Raw genomic sequence first — 20,705 nt, forward strand, 5'->3', positions numbered from 1 at the left:
GCTACCGCGTTTCTACCCAACACATGGCCCTCCGGTTTAGACTTCTAATCAAAATCAAATTACCGAGGTGTGGCCTTTGAGGATGGAGGAATAAATTAAGTGCAAAGACTCCTCTGAAGGAGATGGAACGTTGAAGACACTGAACAGCGAAATAAATCTCGGGTCGACGTCGTTGCGGCCTCCCCCCGCTTTCCCCATCGCGGCAATAAAGCCAAAGTCTCGGATGCTTTTACAGTTCAGCTCCTTCCCCCGGTCGTACAGGTAGCCTTTTCCCAACAGCAGTTTCAGCAGGGCAATCGGCTGCTGTGTGCCATATTCGTCCACCTTGATTTTTTTTTTTAAAGAAAAGGAAGAACAGTGGTATCATAAAGCAGAACTCAGCCACGCCTTTGCTGCATCTAAACTAAATCTCATCTCTCCAAGCACTCTCTCCGAGCACCCTGGTTTGAGTTTCATTGGGCTTCTCAAAGTTTGCAGTTCTATATATTCATTTGTAATTTTTTAAAAATCTGTGTCCCTGTCTAGACTGTAAGCTCCCTGAGGGCAGGAACTATATTCGTTTTGCTCATCACTTCACAGCACCAGTCCCATAGGAGGTGCTCAATAAATATATCAGTTGGATGGATGGATGGAAAAACAAGTGTGTGGATGGCTGGCTGGATGCAAAGATAGATAGATGCAAAGATGGATGGGGGCATGCATGGATGGATGGATGGATGTGTGGATAGATGCATGGACAGATGCATGGGTGGATCCTGGCTTTGCAAACAGCCCATCTGGAAGATAGATTTTTCAGGGAAAAAACGGTTCTGCTGAAAAGATATAAATCTAAATCCCAGTGCTAAGAAAACTTTGCACCTCTCAGGCTCTGGCCCCTGAAACACACCCAATGTGCACGCTAAAGTTCCCTTTCCTTGGTAAATCCAGAGGAATCCTGAGGAAGTGCCTGCCCTCAGGCTTCCCATGTAAATGGGGCCGAGAGCAGCATTACTACCCAAAGTACAGCTCATTTGGAAATCTCTTGCTCAAACATATGCTGAGTATAGTTCAGAGGCTGCCTTGCTACCTACTTCCCTCCTTTGAGAAACTACGGAACACAATCTAAGGAAAGGGTCTCTCTGGTTAAGAAGACACTTCCTGTCACACTGTCCCTTAAGCTGGCTCCTCATAACCTGGGCCCTGCAGACATTGTGCAGAATAAAGACAGGCGTTCTCACACTCACCCACTCCACGCACACACGGCCACACAAACACAGCACACTGCCCCGCCCCTGCCGTTCACTGCACCAACCTTTGGCATGTTCATGTCATCCATGAACACCAGGAGGCGTTTCCCCATGGGTGGGCCGTACGTGTCTTTGGTTCGCTTTTCCACGTTGGCTTCTAAATTTCTTTGGATATCCATGGACGTGGTGCGGGAGGAGACACTGACCATTAACACAATCTGAAACAGAAAGAGATTATTCCAAAGGTGGTCTTTTCTTTCACAGTACCTGCAGGGAATGTTTGATCGTAAGCTAGCATCTATTTTGCAAATTCGTGGGTATCTGAACTAACTTTTTTATAACCCAACGTGAGTCTGAACTTCATTCTATTTTTTAGCGCTAAAGCAAGAATTCCTCTTTCCTTTTGGCAGGCTGTATGAAGCAATAACCGGTTGCCAGGTGTGACAGCGTGGACTTCTAACCAGGCGACCTCAGAACCATCACTTAACTTTTCAGAGCCTCGTTTTTCTCATCTGAAAGATAATTTTAATGACATCTTCTTGGACTCCTTCATAGAGTGACTTTATCACGTGAGCTGAAATGCACCAAGGTGTTTTCAAAACGACAAAGCAATATTCAAACATAAGTTACTATCATGCCTGCTACATCTTAATAAATACGTCAAAGACAGCATGAACAATCACTAGTCCTTGGAAGTAACCACTGAGAGAAAGGTGAGGGAGGCCCCCCGATTCCTGTGCGGGGTGCACATCCTCACGCACTCGTACTTGGGGCTTCTCCCCTGCCCCTTCTTAGAGCGATGGGTGAGAGTTCACTGATCAGTGGCTCCGACACTTAATTATGCATCAGAGTCACCTGGAGGGCAGCCTGATGGGGTCCCATCCTCAGAGTTTCCGATTCAGTAGGTCCCAGTGGTATAAGCAAGTTTTCAGGTGATGCTCATGCTGTGGGTCCAGGGACCACACTTTCGGAACCGCTGCCTTAGATAACACCCTTCTACAAGGTGTCCACAAGTGCAGGTGCACCTGAGCTGAACATCTGAAGGTGAATGTGCTTCTCTTTGTCATGAACGTATCCAGATATGTCTTGTTGGGCCGATAAGCACCAGCTGCTGAGTCCCGGTGGGAAGGGTCACAGCGGGGGGGCTTCTGAACGCGGGTTCCCTTTGCTTCATAAACTGGTAGGTCCTTCTGGCTGTAAACATCCTTCGTGTGCCCTCCACAATGGCAACCTCAGAGCTAAATAAACCATGCCTGCACGTGCTGGTATGTGAGTGACCTTGACCATCCATTCGTGGGCAGTGCAACCCAGTCCCGCCCACATCCCTTACGTGCCCATCGCCAAGCTGGGCTGACCACTCCCCGGCCCAGAGGGCCACGTGGCTTCCTGGAGCCTCGTCGCTCCTGGAGGCACCAGCCTAAGGGAGAGTCAGAGGAAAGCAGTGGGGAACTGTCTCCCCTCTGAGGCTCAAGAAGGCCAGAACAGGAATGGGGAACTTAAATGACGGGCAACGTGAACAAGGAACTGAGTCAGTGTGCGGACTGGGGACAAATATATGACAGCTGGCGATCCTGAAAACCACAGGCAGCTTCTTGGAGGAGATAAGAGTCTTTACATGGTTATTAAACATAAAGTACAACTTGTTTAAAGCCAAGAGAGTTGCAGTGGTGAGCAGGTGGGCCCCGCAGGACCACTCTGAGTACGCAGAAAGGAGAAAGGCCACGCTCTCTCATCACATCTCGGCGCACCCGGCACATTCTGCACGATCGTGTTTCACGTATTCATTTTCGTGTTTTGTCTCCCCTCCTCCCAAGATAGGGCCTTAACAGCCTTGTTCACTGTCATTTGCCCTGGGGCACCCAGACCCTCCTACGTTTGACACGTGGCTGGAGGAAGGAGGGGAGAAACCACAAAATGGTGATGAGGAATGTGAATGCCAGCTCCAGGTGACTCCCAAGCACCCTCACCTCCAGGCACCCACACCCTGTGTAGCCCCCTCCCATGCTGTATCAGGGTGGGCCATGGTGGTTTCTGTGTGACCCACAGAATGTGGCAGAAGCGATGGTGTGTGATTTTCTGGGTCATATGAAGCACTGCAGCATCTGCTTTGCTATCCTGTACATTCATTCTGCGGGGAGCCAGCTACCAGGACAAGAGGACACCAGCAGCCCTTGGAGAGGCCCACACGGTGGGGAACTGAGGCCGACCATTTCAGAAGAGGGTCCTCCAGCCACAGTCAAGCCTTCAGATGACCACAGCCCTGGTCAACCTTGCAATCTCATGATAGAGCCTGGGCTAGAACTACCCAGCTAACCCACCCCCAGATTCCTGACCTGCAGAAACTGACATAGTGTTTGTTGTATGAGCTGCTTTGTGTTGGGGTAATTTGTTACGTGGCAATAGATAACAGATACAAATAATGACTTACATTAGTCTCTTCGTTCAGGTTTTTAAGAAAGTTCTGGGTAGTGGCTGTCTTGGAGGTGCCAGATTCACCAACCAAAAGAACAGGTTGCCTAATCTTAACCATTTGTTCCAGCGTCCAGGTAGTACGGGTTGTATCCACCGTGTGAACTAAGGAATATATGAAGAACAGGAGCATCACAGAAATGCCAACAAGGTGTGCATTGGGCAACCTGGAGCTTCACAGGATCCCATAAATCCCATATAAAGCATCAGCAAAAACCCAAGAGGTGACCTTGAAAGCGTATATATGGGTGAAATCATCTTAGGAGAACCTCACTACCCCAACCATTATTTTTAATAGCTTTATGGAGGTATAACCCACATACCATAAAATTCACTCCAATTTTAAGTGTATAATTTGATGAGTTTGATACATTTCTATAGCTGTGTCATCATCACCACATCCAGGTGTAGAACACCCAAACGGTTTTAATATCCCATTCTGATTTATACTCAGGATATTAAAAACTCAGCTTCTCCACTGCATATGTCACTCACTTATCACTTATCAGGATTTGGTTTCCTGACCAACAATTTCCTCTGACGAGAGCATAAAGCCTCAAGGTCAAGTCTGGCTTACTCCTGCATTGGCAATTTTTTTTTTTTTTTTTTTTGCAGTACGCGGGCCTCTCACTGCTGTGGCCTCTCCCGTTGCGGAGCACAGGCTCCGGACGCGCAGGCCCAGCGGCCATGGCTCACGGGCCCAGCCGCTCCGCGGCACATGGGATCCTCCCAGACCAGGGCACAAACCCGTGTCCCCTGCATCGGCAGGCGGACTCTCAACCACTGCGCCACCAGGGAAGCCCTGCATTGGCAATTTTTAATCCTGATTGGTTCCTGAGAAAATACGTACACCTCACTCTGAAAGAACTCTATACAAACCAAAATCAGATATTCGTTATGTGAAATGCTTCAGCCTCTATGTTATCCAAATAGCCAGAGGTGTGCACATAAAATACGACTCAATACACAAAGCCCATGGTACCCGACTTCTCAAGGCAGCATCTCTTACAAAATGCTGCCTTGTTCATTCCTCTTTCACTCCTTCCTTCATCCCTCCCCACGCCCAGCCAGCTCTATGGGGCAGAAGGGAGCCTGTGCAAAGCAACGGGAAGCAGATCAGCACCCTACCTCTTGCCCCGACCTGTCAGGATCCGCCCGCCCAGGGAAAGAATTGAGAGGCACAGCCAGCAGTACATAAAAGGAATCCAAAGTGCCACCCTCTTGGAAAAGCCCATGGCTCACGTTCCTCAGTTTCTCCCAACCAGCACTCCGGGTGGGACTCAGAGTACCACAGGGACCTCAGAATCTTTTTCCCTTCCTCACAGAACGAGAACCAGACATGCTTAAACCGAGGGTTTGGTTCTCACTTACCCAGGATGTCAATAAATTTCCTCTCACGGGAATGAACATACTCTGGAACTAATTTATTCCATGGTATCCATTTCTTCTGTGTGGGATCAAAATGAAAGTCAAACAAGGTTGGAAGGTGACCTGTAACAAACAGTGGTCTGTTTCACTTCGATCGTGGACATGGAAATACAGGATCAGCTTTGGCTCATGCTTGAAATAAACTAATGCTATTTGCTCCCTGGACAGAAAATTAATTGAATAGATAGATAAGGACGGATGGATAGATGGATAGATGGATGGATGGATGGATGGATGGATGGATGGATGGGTAGGTAGAGATAGATAAAAATGGATGGATGGATAAAGATAGATAGATAGATAGATAGATTTAAATATAACTGGGCTAGGGAACCCAGGAAAAGGCTCAGAAGAGAGGGGATTGGAAGTCAGAGCTGTGGACATGGTGAAAAGTCTCATGAAGAGTGAAAAGAGGGTCTAGGACCAAATCCTGATGTGAGGGAGGGGCAGAGGAAGGCGACTCGACAAAGGAGACTTTGCAGGCATGGCCAGGATGGAGCAGGATGGAGGAAGAACGTTTTCAGACGGCAGAAAGTGGTACCACGTCTGATGCTGGGACAAGGTCGGGGAAGCAAAGAGCAGAGGGGTCACCAGATCCGGTAACGAGAAGGCAGTGCATGTGCAGTTTGGGTAGAGATGTCTAAGAGCCTGTGGGATGGGATTGGTAGAGAGGGACAGATGGAAAATACAGGAGAAAGAGGAGAAAACCAGTGAAGCCAGGAGCCTGATGAGGAGGGTGGGGGTGGACCTCAAAGCACAGGGCGGGTCCAGCTGGGAGCTGGTCTCCTCTCCCCTGAGAAAGGAGACAGGAGAAGATGGGGGCTGGAAAACTTCCTATCTGACGGTGTCCATTTTTCCTGTTGAAGGAAGAAGGAAGGTCACCTGCAGAGAGGGGAGAGGGCCACGTGGAGATCCGGAGAAAAAGGGAGATGAACTGCCCCTGTGCGGACAGGGGAGGGAGTTCAAGTTCAAGACTGAATTTATGGAGGTGCCAGGCTTCGTGGTTGTGTGATTGTCTCAGTATCCCTGAGCCCCTGGAGAGGCAGAGAAAGCAGGCTTGGCTTTTCTCAGAGAGATTCGACAGAAGGGCAATTAGGCAAGAGGGGTTGAAGCGACAGGGCAGCAGAAGAGGATTCAGAAGGTTCAGAAGGTGGTAGGAGGAATGGCGGGGGGCAGGGGACAGTCGCCACGAGGCCAGCTGGGGTCACGTGTGGCAGGAATCACAGAAGCCGACTGTGAAGCAGGGAGTGGGAGGTATGCATTTATGATGCAGACAGAACTGTGCCAGGTGTTGAGCTAGGATGACGTCGAGGGACCCGGATCCTGGAGCTGAGTGCAGAAGGCATCTGGAAGGGGGTTGTCTACACGGCCATTCAAGTCCCCATGATGAGAGCAAACTAGGGAGAAAGACCAGACCGGGACCAGCATCGTCTCTGACGGCAGCAGCACGTAGCCGGCATGGTAGGCGTAGCTGGGAAGCACCCCCCGAGCCCGCCGCCGAAGGAGACTCAGGGTCCCAAGAGAGTACAAGCAAACTACTCCCCAAAAGACCATAGACTTTTTTACTGGGGTACAGTTGTTTTACAATGTTGTGTTAGTTTCTACTGTATAGCGGAGTGAAGCGGAGCTCCCTGTGCTACACAGCAGGTTCTCATTAGTTACCTATCTTATATATATTAGTGTATATATGTCAGTCCCAATCTCCCAATTCATCCCATCCCCCCCTTCCCTCCCTTGGTGTCTGAACAAAGACCAAAGACTTTTAAAACATCTTTTATTTGCTCAATGACTCTCCACTAGAAAGACCTATGATCATTTTACTTTGAGCTTTAAAAAGAACAGGCCGGGTAATGATTACAGAATACAACTTGGGTCTCCCTGCCAAGCCATATTCAAATGTCATTAAGAGACAGACAAAGAAGGATCCTATGGTAGCTATAGTTCTTGGAGAATGCCACATTCTCATCATATATGGTTCTTTGAGGATGCACATTTTTCATGCAACCAGTTAAACCTTAATATAATGATTTCCTATGAATGATCTGCAAATCCACACGTGATTGTCTACTGTGCAAATACTCAGGAATAGAGCAGATGAATTAAGCGGTGGAATTTCAGAGAGAAAAAAAAAAAAAAGAGAGAGAGAAGCCCAAAGGAGAAGAAATTTAAAGGCAAGCACAATGTGAAAATTTTAAAGAGCTTAAACAGAGTGAAGAAAGAAAGCGCCTAAGCTAGGGGGGGAAAAGGTTAGACTCAACAAAAAAGGCCGTCCAAGGGAGCTGGGCTCTGCTATAGCAGTTCACGCATTTGAACGGCTCCTGAGGGTACCACTGGCTGCTCTGACCGTTGCACATTTCTCTACAGGAGCAAACAACCTGGAAAACCCACACAGGCATACATATGGAAAAGCAAGGTCACGTCCTCTTAAAAACCTAACCGAAAACATTCTGAGCAGGAAAACAAGCTACCTTTGATTCCTACCTGGCAGTTCCCCAGGGTTGGCCCAAACCCCTTCCGTATCAGCAGTAGGCAAAGAAGCGACGCGTTTAATACATTCATCAAATTTAGCCCGTCCATCCTCGAGCAGGGCAGCGCCCAGAGAGCAGCACAGAGCCTCTAAGAAGTGGCATTCCAGAACATCGCGGTCACCGACTTCTCCCTCTAGTAACGAATCCAGCATCTTGGTTAACTGGGTTACCTGGTTCACAGGAAAACACCTGGGTCCGGCCATATATTCGACACACCCGCACCACGGTCAGTTCCGGTCATAAATCCCGGGACCCCAGAGCCCGAAGCGGCGGGAACTGTATGACCCGCCACATTGGTTTCAACAGATGGAGCCCAGTATCTTGTCTTGCACAGGGTCACAAAAGGAAGCACTGTGTCCTCCTTGTCAGGAGCTGGCAATGTTAGAACTTACCCACCTGGCATATTTGCTCCCCTTGAAAGCCCACTGTGGGGGGGTCCATCTTTAGGGAAGAATTTCTTTTTTGCCGACAAAGATCCTTACTTACCATATTTAGGCTTGTCTGCGGAACTATTGTCTTCAGCTTCTCTCCTTGTCTTCCAGCCACTATTCCTTCCGTTATCACATCAATGAGATAGGGTACATATTTCTCAAACAGACTCTGTAAATCACCTTGCTCCACCTATAAAAGAGCAGAATTTCAAAGCATGTTCAAGGGTTCCTTTATTTAAATGGAAGTTCGTGGGAAGCTTTGCTTGTAAAAAGAGGGGGTGAGAGGGAACTTCCCTGGTGGTCCAGTGGTTATGAGTCCACGCTCCCAATGCAGGGGGCCCAGGTTCGATCCCTGGTCAGGGAACTAGATCCCACATGCCACAACTAAGAGTTCGCATGCCGCAACTAATGATCCCGCGTGCCACAACTAAGACCCGCCTGGCGCAGCCAAATAAATAAATAAATATTAAAAAAAAAAAGAGGGGGTGAGAAATATTTTCTGATGAATGAGAAATTTGGCAGGTGAGTAAACTCTGATAACTCATATATTTGTAGAGAAATTTGTCCTTTACAATGCTCTTTCATTTCATCAGGAAGCCTTTGATTTCACTGACCTGGGAGGGAGGTGCTATAAAAGGTTCCATTTGATAGAAAAAGCACAGGTTATCTTAGAGTTCAAAAGACATGGCCACAGTCATTGAGCAAAGAGTGCAAAGCAGTGGAAGGTCCTTCTCCATACCAAGGCATTGAAGACCACCAGGGACTGCATGGGTGGTCATCCCCCATTTGACCATGTGCCTCAAATGGTCCCATCATGTTTCCCTTGGTCTTCTTTGGGGTAATTATGTCCTGGTTTCCAATTCACCATCAGCCTAGAGGTCCTTCTAGAGATGCATCCTGTGTGGTCATGGTGTCCCAGGTGTGGTCAAGCCACAACGTTCACATGACTGTCACATCTATCTCTGCAGCTTTCAATGAAACCTACCATTAAGACAATACACATTTTTGAGCAGCCATGTGATACGTCACAGGGTTTGAGGTCAACTGAAACCATCGGATCTCAATTCCATGACAAACTAGGTCCTTCACACACTGTATTCATCCAACTGAGCAAAGCAGGAGGAGCTGGGCACCTAATAGAGACAAGTCTCCCAACGCCTGGGCTTGGCTGGATAAGGGGTTGCCAACTACAACGCATAAGCCAAATCTGGCCTGCCACCTGTTTTTGTAAATAAAGTTTTATTGGTACATTGCTATGCCCATTTATGTACTGTGGCTGCTTTCATACCACAATGGCGGGGTTGAGTAGTTGCAAAGAAACCATATGGCCCACAAAGCCTAAACTATCTACTCTCTACTCTTGCACAGAAAAAATTTGTCGCCCCCTGGTCTAGACTATCAAAATCACTACCTATCCCACCTGCTGTGAATTATCTGGAAATCTAACAAGAGTGTCTTCCATGTTCTTCATATTTTATTTTTTTATTTTTATTTTTTTTGTGCTACCCGGGCCTCTCACTGCTGTGGCCTCTCCCGTTGCGGAGCACAGGCTCCGGACACGCAGGCTCAGCGGCCATGGCTCACGGGCCCAGCCGCTCCGTGGCATGTGGGATCTTCCCGGACCGGGGCACGAACCCGTGTCCCCTGCATCAGCAGGCGGACTCCCAACCACTGCGCCACCAGGGAAGCCCCGGGTGTCTTCCATGTTTTTATCCAACTTATTGATAACATTAAGTGCTCAAGATCCTGGGCAGGTCAAGGTCAAGGTCATGGCCTTCAACAACAAGCATCCCTCTGAGTTATTTTTATCCAACTAGCCACCAATACTAGTAACTGGTAAGTTCCTTTTGGGAATAATTTTCACCTTGCTTTGTATTTGATTAACCCATTTCTTCCAGTATGGTTGATATTTCAAGTTTTTAGGATCCACATAAACCATTCCACATCGAGACACAGTCGCAGGGGAGGCATACTGTAAATCTCCAACCTGGAGAAATAAACAAAATCAGTGTTTTCTACAGCTATAGACAACTGGAGTACATGTTTTAAAGCCGTTGCTTGCACAAAGTTTTTACAAATGCATAAAACCCAAGTCATACCCCAATTAACACAGCTTTTATGAGGTTTCTAATTGAACACTTAGGCTTATCATGGGAAGAGTATGCATCTCTGAGGTAGCACTTTTTAAGTTTCTTTTACCATAAAATTAATATGAAAATTAACATGCTGGAGAATATCTGGCCAAAATGAAAAAGTATAAAGAAGAAAATAAGTTAACCAAAATCCCACCACCAAGAAACAAACACTGTTTTGGGGTGTTTTCCTTTCAGTCTTTTTTCTTTACTTTTTATAACCTAATTGAGATCAGCATATATGAAACTTAATAAGTATGCATCTAACAGCAATATTAACACGCCAGTCTCTCTTTATCTGAAGAAAGGACACAGTTCAGTCAGTCAATAAAATAATGATGTGCATAAATACTCATACACCGACAAATTTTGCAGGCCAAGTTAGGAATGGTATTAGCACTAAGCTAGAGTGAAAGCAAGTCTCAGGACCACAGCTGTGAAACAGGTTCAGAGGATATGAGAGAAAGTTTGAAAAATGAAGATAAGATAAAGGCAAATAGTGAGAGAGAGAGAAAAACAAAAAAAGGTAACTATAAACTCCAGCCAAAAGAAATGGCTCTAAAAGAAAGTAAATGTATCACAGTTCCTGGATTTCTTGCTTTGCTAGCAAGTATATCACAGTATACTAGTTGGCTCTACAGTAAATATTTCCTAATTCATAATGATGTAAATATGTTTACTGGTTTAACTGACTTAGCAGTATAGTATTCTATGGAGGGGAGGTGGGCTGATGGTATAAAAGATGAACCCTCACTTCCATAGCAGTCAGTCAACAGATAATGTGAAACCTTGATAAAGGAAGAAATAGCATGCAAAGTGGGTTCCTTTAGACACTAGAGTAACCATCAGAAGAAACAACTCAAGTGTGAAATGTAGTTACCTCTGGGATACAGTAAGGAGGGATGAGGGCAGCAGGTAAAAGAACAGAGTTGTGCTCATCATAAATTCTTCTGCATTGTTCCGGTTTTCTTCAATCATCTATATTTATAGCTATTTTAATAAACATTTTAGTCTACAAATAACAAATGCAGGAGAGGGTGTGGAGAAAAGGGAACCCTCCTACACCACTGGTGGGAATGTAAGTTGGTGCAGCCACTGTGAAGAACAGTATGGAGGTTCCTTAAAAAAACTAAAAATAGAGCTACTATATGATACAGCAATCCCACTCCTGGGCATATATCTGGACAAAACTATAATTCAAAAAGATACATGTACCCCAGTGTTCACTGCAGCACTATTTACAATGGCCAAGACATGGAAACAACCTAAATTTCCATCGACAGATGAGTGGACAAAGAAGATGTGGTACATATATATGCAATGGAATACTACTCAGCCATGAAAAAGAATGAAATAATGCCATTTGCAGCCACATGGATGGACCTAGAGATTATCATTCTAAGTGAAGCAGGTCAGAAGGAGAAAGACAAATACCATGTGATATCGCTTATATGTGGAATCTAAAATATGACACAAGTGAACTTATTTACAAAACAGAAACACACTCACAGACATAGAGAACAGAATTGTGGTTGCCAAGGGGGAGGGGGATAGGGGAGGGATGGATTGGGAGTTTGGGATTAGCAGATGTAAACTATTATACATAGGATGGATAAACAACAAGGTCCCACTATATAGCACAGGGAACTATATTTAGTATCCTGTGATAAACCATCATGGAAAAAAATATGAAAAAGAATGTCTATAAATGTATAACTAAATCACTCTGCTGAACAGCAGAAACCAGCACAACATTGCAAATCAGCTGTACTGCAATAAAATAAATTTTTTAAAAAATAAACATTTTAGGGACTTCCCTGGTGGTACAGTGGTTAAGAATCCGCCTGCCAATGCAGGGGACACAGATTCGATCCCTGGTCTGGGAAGATCCCACATGCAGCAGAGTAACTAAGCCCGTGCGCCACAACTATTGAGCCCGCGTGCCACAACTACTGAAGCCTGCACGCCTAGAGCCCGTGCTCCGCAACAAGAGAAGCCACCACAATGAGAAGCCCGCGCACCGCAACGAAGAGCAGCCCCCTCTCGCCGCAACTAGAGAAAGCCCACGCGTGTCGGTGAAGACCCGAAGCAGCCAAAAATAAATTTAAAAAATTAAAAACGTAAATAAAAAATTAAAAGTTAAAAAATAAACACTTTAAATTTTAAGTAAAAGAAAGACATATTTGAAATTATTTTTCATCACTACTTGCCTCGAAGAGCAGGGCACAGTGTGCTTGAAGCCGAATACGCTCACCATTGGCCAACGTCAGCAGCTTGTTGTCGTCCATCACAGAATTCATGTTCTCCACCCACAGAGCGTCCACATCACCATCAAATAAAATATACCTGCAGCAACCAGAGAAAAGTAAAGCTTCCAACTATGGAACTTGGTGCAACCTCCCTGTTCATGTTGAACGTCTTTTCCCAGGGTTTCCTTTTTTTCTTTTTTTTCCTTTTTCTTACGGTACGCGGGCCTCTCACTGTTGTGGCCTCTCCCCTTGCGGAGCACAGGCTCCGGACGCGCAGGCTCAGTGGCCATGGCTCACGGGCCCAGCCGCTCTGTGGCATGTGGGATCTTCCCGGACCGGGGCACGAACCTGTGTCCCCTGCATCGGCAGGTGGACTCTCAACCACTGCACCACCAGGGAAGCCTCTTTTTTTCTTTTTTAAATATATATATTTTTTGATGTGGACCATTTTTAAAGTCTTTATTAAATTTGTTACAATATTGCTTCTGTCTTATGTTTTGGTTTTTCGGCCACGAGGCATGTGGGATCTTAGCTCCCCGACCAGGTATCGAACCTGCACCCCCTGCCTTGGAAGGCGAAGTCTTAACCACTGGACTGCCAGGGAAGTCCCACAGTGTTTTCTAACCAGGATCTGAGATAGGGCACCCTACTTGGTGTTTATAATAGTTTATATATATATAAACTATTCGAGTTAGTCACCAACATTTAAGAATCAGGAAACCTGACCTGACAATCTGGATTCCCTGCTTCCCTGGCAAACAGGAAGGTCTGACAGTACAGACTTGCATTCCCGCACGGGAACGATGCGCTGCTGCTGGTAGTAGCTGCCCATGAAGACAAAGTGTCCCAGTCCACCTCATTCTTTTCTTAAATCTGAGCATCAGCTGCTATTTACCACTGGTTTGGACACCTAGTCCTCTTATGGTCAAGTTAAAAGGATTTCATATACCCATGTGTACGGGATTGAATGGTGGCCCCCATAAGATAGGTCTATCCAGAAGCTGTGAGTGTGACCTTATTTGGAAAAAAGGTCTTTGCAGATATAATTAAGGTAAGGATCTTGAGATGAGATCATCCTGGATTATCCAACAAGTATCCTTACATCGGGGGGAAGCCACATGAAGACGGAGGCAGAGATTGGAGGGGTGTGGCCATAAGCCAAGCAATGCCTGGGGTCACTAAAGCTCTCAAAGGCAAGGCAGGACCTTCCTCTAGAATCTTCAGAGGCAGTGCTGCCCCATCTTTGTTTCAGACTTCTGGCCTCCAGAAATGATGAAGAATAAATTTCTGGGTTGTTTTTTTTAGCCACCTGGTTAATGGTAGTTTGTTACAGAGGCCCTACAGGAGCTAATACACCATGTAACTTGGCCCATTTCACCCCCTGGTGCTACCTGCTGGGCCCCTAGGAGCATCTGCATTTGCAAAGCCCTGGTTTACACACCATCCTTCCCAGCAGGAGATCTACTTTGGCTTCAGGGCCTCCGGTGTTCAAGCTACGTGACCCTTCAGTTCTGTGGCTATAATGAGTTACATTACAGTAAAGCCCAGCTCCAAGGGAGACTGTATTGGACAGCGGGATTCTACTGTGTTGGAATGCTGATTTGATATTGCTTCCATTTAATTCACTGACATGAGTAGTTGGATTTTTCCAGCATTAACCTTTTGGTTTATTTTCTTCCAGTATTTTTTTTTATCTTAAATTATTTCAAACTTACAGAGTTGCAAGAATAGACTAGTGCAAAGAAGTGCCATATGCCCTTCAACCAGATTCTCCAGTTGTTAATTTTGCCCCGTGGATGCTCTTTTGCTCTCTCTCTGTTTTCCTGAATCATTTGAAAATAAGTTGCGGACATGACGCCCTGTATTCCTAAATGCTTAAGCATGTGTTTCCTAAGAACAAGCACCTTCTCTTATATAACCACAGTACAATTATCAAAATCAGGACATTTAGCATCGATAGAATACTATTAGCTAATATACAATCCATGTTCAAATTTCACCAACTGTCCCAAAAGACAGTCTCCATTTTACAGCATCGTAGGAAGACTAGATTCAGGCTACAATCAATAGATGCTAAAACCGTCGGTGAAGGTTTGATGAGGAATATAGGGTATTTACATAGTCTTAGGGTATCTCCCCACACCTTGCATATCAATTGCAGAAGGAAAAATGGCAGATACCACCCTAACCTGATGATCTAAGTTAAAATCACCAATAAGGGGGCAAACCAGTATCACGTGCTTCCAATGAGACGCTGAGAAGGGCACCGTGTCCCTTCTGAGAGATTCCTGCAAGGACATGTAGCCTGCATCCAGTTACGACAAAGCAACAGACAAACCCAAACTGAGGGCATATTCTGTGCAGCAGCTGGCCTAGAATCTTTCAGAACATCAAGGCCATGAAAGATAAAGAAAACCTAAGGAACTGCTTGAAATTAGAAGACGTCAAAGCGATAGGACAACCGAGCACAGTGTGAAATCCTGGACTGATCCAGAATCAGGGGAGGATTGCTAAAAAGAGGCTGTTCCAAAAGTCATCAGTTGAGACGTTAGACTCGTTATTTAAGGGATTTTTAATTAATGGGGTTGGACTAGAATATACAATCAGGATCATCCCTGAGTTTACTTGACAGGTGTCACGGGAACAACTAACACTGGAGGAGGCTTTTTACCGGATGTTCCAATAGAGCATTTCCCCTCCCGGCCTCACTAGACCCTCACCGCAGTGGGCAGTGATTGGAGCAGGGCAGGCAGCCTCAACCACGCCTGCAGGTGAGAAAGTGCAGCTCTGAAGGGTGTTCCAGCACTTTCCACGATGCTTTGTTGCCCTTCCTTGACTTACCTTGCCATATAGCCAGCCTGGTGTGGTGCCCCTGTTTGAGGGCTTGGACTCTGACGTCCCAAGTTCAAATCCCTGGCCTTGGGGCAAGCTCTTTCCTCCCCTTCCCTGGATCTCAGCTTCCTCCATGGTAAGCTGGGATCCATCGTAGTCAAGGAGCATGATTTAGACAACACATAAACAGCACTGAGGTGGTACGTGGCCCTTCGTGAGCAGAGCCCCCTGAGTCTGTTTGCTTCCAAGCATGAAATTACAATGCTATATACATCATTTGTTTCTTTGTAAGCTTTGGCTAATTCACTATGAACCCACCCAGGCTCTCCCCTCCCTACAAAGATACTCACTTTCGCTCCTTCTTATCCGTCGGCTTGTTGATCTCCCTGAAGATGTTGGACAGCACCCCATCTGTCCAGTCTCGGGTGGTGGGGTCAAGGATGCCGTAGAGCTCTATGACACTCATAGCCTTGGGGTTCAGGACATACAGCTTTGTCACCAGCCCAAGCCTAAATCGAAGGAGAGGCTTCAGCCGTGGCTCGGGCAGACTAAACGCATTAGGAGAACAATCTAGGTCACCCATGTCGGGGATTAGATCCCCTGTGTTTTCGATCCAATCCAAAATTTAAAATGCAAACCATCCTAACTCTGCACTGGGCTTCCCACTCTCTGTTAATGACTTATACTAAACACAAGGGAACCACCTTTCACCAGGAACGTGGCCCCAACACAAGTGAGGTCTGAACTGATAACACGGCTTTGACTTCTGAGGGCAACAGACGCTAACCTTCATGTATATTTCATATTTGTGTATTTACATATTCATGCATATGGCACATTCATGTAAATATTTCACAACTAGTGTTAGATTATAGTCACCAGGATAACGTAAAACCTTTGAACTCCCGATGTTCAATCCCTCATAGTTACAGAACGACATCTGCTCTGCGTTGCTGGCTTTACAAATCATGCAGACAGGGTATTTCCCAGTATAATGCCTGTAAATTCCCGCAGTGCCGTGGGATTAATTCATCTATAGAAAACTAAAGTTCACACAAAACATAGTTTATAATTAACAAAATAATAAAATAAAAATAATCGTGGCATACCTATACTCACATCTGTACGTGACAGTTCTATAAATTATCTAACAATGAATTAATTAAGAATGAAATACAGGATGGCTATGGAATAACCCTCTTAAAATCAGTAAGCCATCGTCCACTGATTTCCTCACGAGAAACATAAGAAGAAGCAAGAAGGAATGACAGTCACTCAATTGGATTTTATAGCCTATTAGAACTGGTAAAGTCACAAAGATTATAAGGCTTGATTTAGATTTTTTTGCTGGAACGTCAGCATGCATTGAAATCTTTCCAGAATGCAGCTATTGCTTAGGAGAAAGGTGAGAAGTCAGAAAACCCATATTCAGTATAAGGGCATCGATTCACCACAGGTCTTTGTGATATTCTATATTAGGAGTCTGAAATCACTTTTTCCTTCGAGTAGTATAGCTCTTGCAGGGCTGGTGATGATAAGGCATTTGGGGAGGGGACACCCTTTTTGGCCACTCTGATACCATAACAGTGTCGCCTAACGGCGGGGGGTCCTGACTGACTTTAAAGGAGCCATCGGAACGCCAAGAAAATACGACCTAAGTTAATTTTCAAAAATCCTGATAAGATAGTTTTTGAAATACTCATTTCACAAATAAACCTATTCACAGTCTGATGCACAAGAGGCTAACTGCTTTGCCTTCTAAAATATATCAATTAAATCGGCAATAAAACAAGTTAATATGCGCTGGGTTTGGGACTTGCCTGGCCGTCCAGTGGTTAGGACTCCGCACTCCCACTGCAGGCGGCACAGGTTCAATCCCTGGTCAGGGAACTAAGATCCCGCAAGCCACGTGGTGCGGCCAAAGTTTAAAAAAAAAAAGATGCTCTGGGTTTAAAGTGGGGTGTGTGGGACAAATGTAACCTCCCAGGAAATCAGAGAGCAAAGTGGGACTAGGTAATACCGCCACCGACCTCACCGTGAAACCACCGTGGCAACAAAGCCCTCCCCGAGGATGCCATACTCACTTGGTCTGGGCCTGACACAGGGCATTTATGACCACGGACTTGCCCCCTCCCGTGGGCCCCACCACCATTGTCGTGTGGCGGGTCATCATGGTCTCGAACAACTGAACCACCTTATCCACCTGTGGGACAAGCAGTGGCAGCTGGGTTAAAACACAGCTTTTTGTTAAAAACAGCTTTATTGAGCTAGAATTTGCACACCGTACAACTCACGCATTTAAAGTGTTTCAACAATTCAGTGGTTTTCAGTACGTTTGAAAGGTTGTGAAACCATTACCACGTTCAATTTTAGAACATGTTCATCACCACCCCCCAAAAAAACCCTCTGTGCTCATTCGTCATGTCTCCCAAGCCCGTTGCCCCCAGCCCCCGGCACCCACTAATCTACTGTCTGTCTCTATGGATTTGCCCGTTCTTGACAAAAAAAATGGAATGATATAAATGGAATTGTGCAGTATGTAGTTCTGGGTGTCTGGCTTCTTTCACTCAGCATCATGTTTTTAAGGTTCACCCATCAGTGTAGCCTGTGTCAGTACCTCCTTCCTTTTTATGGCCTAATAATATTCCATTGTATGGATGGACCACATTTTGTCTATCTCTTCATCCGTTGATGATATTTGCATTATTTCCACTTGTTGGCACTTATGAATAATGCTGCTATGAACATTCGCGGACAAGTTTTCATGTGGATAAATACGTTCCCATTTCTCTTGGGTTTATACCTAGGAATAAAATTGCTGTTTGTCATATAGTAACTCTATGTTTCACTTCTTGAGGGACCACCAGACTGTTTTCCAAAGTGGCTACACCATTCTACATTCCCATGAAAAACACATCTTTTTAAACAACCACCTCTAGAGGAAACCACCAGGGCCAGGAAAGGTGCACAGAGACCTCTCATCTGTGGTCAGTACCCGCTGCCCCAGCCTGAGGCCTCTGGGTAGCCTGATGCCCCAAGGTGGCCCGTCCAGAGGCAGCCACCCCAAACCTGCAGCTTTGGGCATTTACGCCCTGAGCAGAACACTTTGGCCATGATGTATGGCTTACAGACAACATATACAATCTCACAGGCTTCAGATGATCAAAATTTTACTTGTAATATCTAATTTAAAATTTTTAAATTAGATATTACAAGTAATATAAATATAAAGTCAAGTGTGACTACAGGGGAAAAAATGGTGGGGTGGGGAGAGAAGATTAGATGGTTGGGCCCCAAAACAAAATACTTAATTTATCTGATCACATTATGCCAAAAACATTTTTGGAAGGTGATATATCCATACAGTGGAATATTACTCAGCCTCAAAAAGGAAGGGAATTCTGACACACGCTACAACATGGATGAACCTTGAGGACACTATGCTGAGTGAAATCAGCCAGACACAAAAGGACACACACTGTATGATTCCACTCATATGAGGTCCCCAGAGGAGTCAAATGCCTAGGGACAGAAAGTAGAATAGAGGTTACCAGGGGCTGAGGGAGGAGGAGGGGGAATTATTATTTAATGGGGACAGAGCTTCAGTTTTGGACGATGCAAAACTCTTTCACAACAACATGAGTATATTTAACATTACTAAACTGTACTAAAAATGGATAAAATGGTAAATCTTATATTATGTGTACTTTACCACAATAAAAAGAAAAAGAAAATGGGGGTGGGGAATGGTTAAGATGGTAAATGTTATGTGTATTTTACCACAATTATTTTTAAATGAAAAAAAAAATGGAAAGGACGCAGAAAAATCCAGTGAACTCTCATCTTCAGCACCGTTTTACCTGGACAGGTAAGACAACGTAGCCATTTTCCTGGAGCACCTGTTCTACAGCATTATTGAAATCGGGGTAGCGAACCCGCGGGCAGTCTAGTCCGGGAAACAGGTCGGAAAGCAAACCAAGGAAGAGAGGGACGTCTTCAAACACGAACTTGGGCAGATTCATGTCTCGAAGGGCCCTCATAAGCACCACGTCCTGGATGGAACGAAACACAGACGTCTTCAAAGATGTTTCTGAAAGCCCCCAGGGCTAGACTAGAAATCGTCTTATGAAGTAGACAGTGAAATTTTATATGAAATACAAAACATAAAGCATTCCAAGTAGAGTTTCTGGAGAGACACACGAGTCTATTGCCCACAGAGTGGCATTGATCAGACTCTGTTTTGGAGTAGGTCCCATATGAAAGCAACATGACCGCCCCTCTGGCTTTTATTGCAAAGAGGAAATAACTCATGTTCGTGCTTTCTAGAGAATTTTGTTCATCCCCACCCCTCCAGCCCATCACCCTGCAATTGTAGATTGATTATTATCATTGAACTAGCACAAACATTGGCACCATGAAGACATTGAACTGGACCTTATGGTAGTATGCCAAATTCAAAGAGAACAATGTAATGAAGAGACCAAATGAAGGCCAGACAAGTAAATGAAGTGACAGCTAAGAATAAAACTTTCTCTTGATATCTGTGCTCCCCGTCACCTCCATCCCAGCATTTATTCAATACACCTGAACCAAATTAAAAAACCAGAGAACTTAGAGCATGTGGCCCCTACCTCCCTAAGCTCAGAAGAACCTCTCTTCAGCTCACCAGCCATCACCAACACTGATTTAACGGCTCTGAGTCCAAAATCATAATGATGTTGCTTGGAGAGCTGCTCCCGGGCCAGCTTATACAGAACGGTCATCTTTTTGGCCAGAGTCTTTGGTGATAAAAGACAACGAAAAATAAATGAAGAAAATGCCCTGAAAACACCAGAACATCACGACACAAAGAAAACTGACATAAAGATGTTCAGATGAAGCTGCTCTACAAACCAGCAAATCTTGCCTCCAACAAATACCAGGATGGGTCCTCCGTTTTTAACAGTGACAAATTACGACCTAATTTAAAAGAACACCAGCCTTACCAGACAGAGTTGGATGACAGTCCTTGAAAGCCAAGGAAAATCTTAACCACCTTAAAGAACAGAATTCATAACAACTTTTTAAATCATAGAGATTACACTCCAGAAATTTGCTTCCTTTAACCTAAACATGTTATTAAAGTCTTCTTGTAACTGTTTTTGGGGACAAGTCATCCACCTGGTCTACATCAAGGATTCAACACTTGCTAGTCCCTATGGGTGGCATGGGGATTTTGCTCATTGAAACTAAGAACCAGAGATCTCTCCACTCTGGTTCAAAATCCATAGACAATAGGATCGGCAATAAGAGCCTTTACCAAAAAACTGCCGAGAAGCAACCTAACAATCCTTTATCTTAAAAATATTCGCGGGGGCTTCCCTGGTGGCGCAGTGCTTGAGAGTCCGCCTGCCGATGCAGGAGACGCGGG

The 20,705-nt window shown here is 45.3% G+C and overlaps 1 protein-coding gene across 1 annotated transcript in view; it reads right to left on the reverse strand.

The window, feature by feature from the left end:
• DNAH10 (dynein axonemal heavy chain 10) overlaps nucleotides 1–20,705 on the reverse strand; it is a 140,356-nt gene that overhangs the window by 48,422 nt on the left and 71,229 nt on the right. The window contains exons 32-43 of the mRNA XM_007448657.1: nucleotides 19,927–20,073; nucleotides 19,156–19,347; nucleotides 17,380–17,498; nucleotides 15,646–15,804; nucleotides 12,425–12,560; nucleotides 9,947–10,069; nucleotides 8,138–8,272; nucleotides 7,605–7,821; nucleotides 5,067–5,186; nucleotides 3,655–3,800; nucleotides 1,292–1,444; nucleotides 64–324 (exon numbers count right to left, since the gene is read on the reverse strand). Coding sequence (XP_007448719.1) covers nucleotides 64–324; nucleotides 1,292–1,444; nucleotides 3,655–3,800; nucleotides 5,067–5,186; nucleotides 7,605–7,821; nucleotides 8,138–8,272; nucleotides 9,947–10,069; nucleotides 12,425–12,560; nucleotides 15,646–15,804; nucleotides 17,380–17,498; nucleotides 19,156–19,347; nucleotides 19,927–20,073 — 1,908 coding nt within the window. The remainder of the gene's footprint in view (nucleotides 1–63; nucleotides 325–1,291; nucleotides 1,445–3,654; nucleotides 3,801–5,066; nucleotides 5,187–7,604; nucleotides 7,822–8,137; nucleotides 8,273–9,946; nucleotides 10,070–12,424; nucleotides 12,561–15,645; nucleotides 15,805–17,379; nucleotides 17,499–19,155; nucleotides 19,348–19,926; nucleotides 20,074–20,705) is intronic.

The sequence above is a fragment of the Lipotes vexillifer genome, unplaced genomic scaffold (genome assembly GCF_000442215.2).
Source record: "Lipotes vexillifer unplaced genomic scaffold, Lipotes_vexillifer_v1.1 scaffold21, whole genome shotgun sequence".
NCBI lineage: Eukaryota > Metazoa > Chordata > Mammalia > Artiodactyla > Lipotidae > Lipotes > Lipotes vexillifer.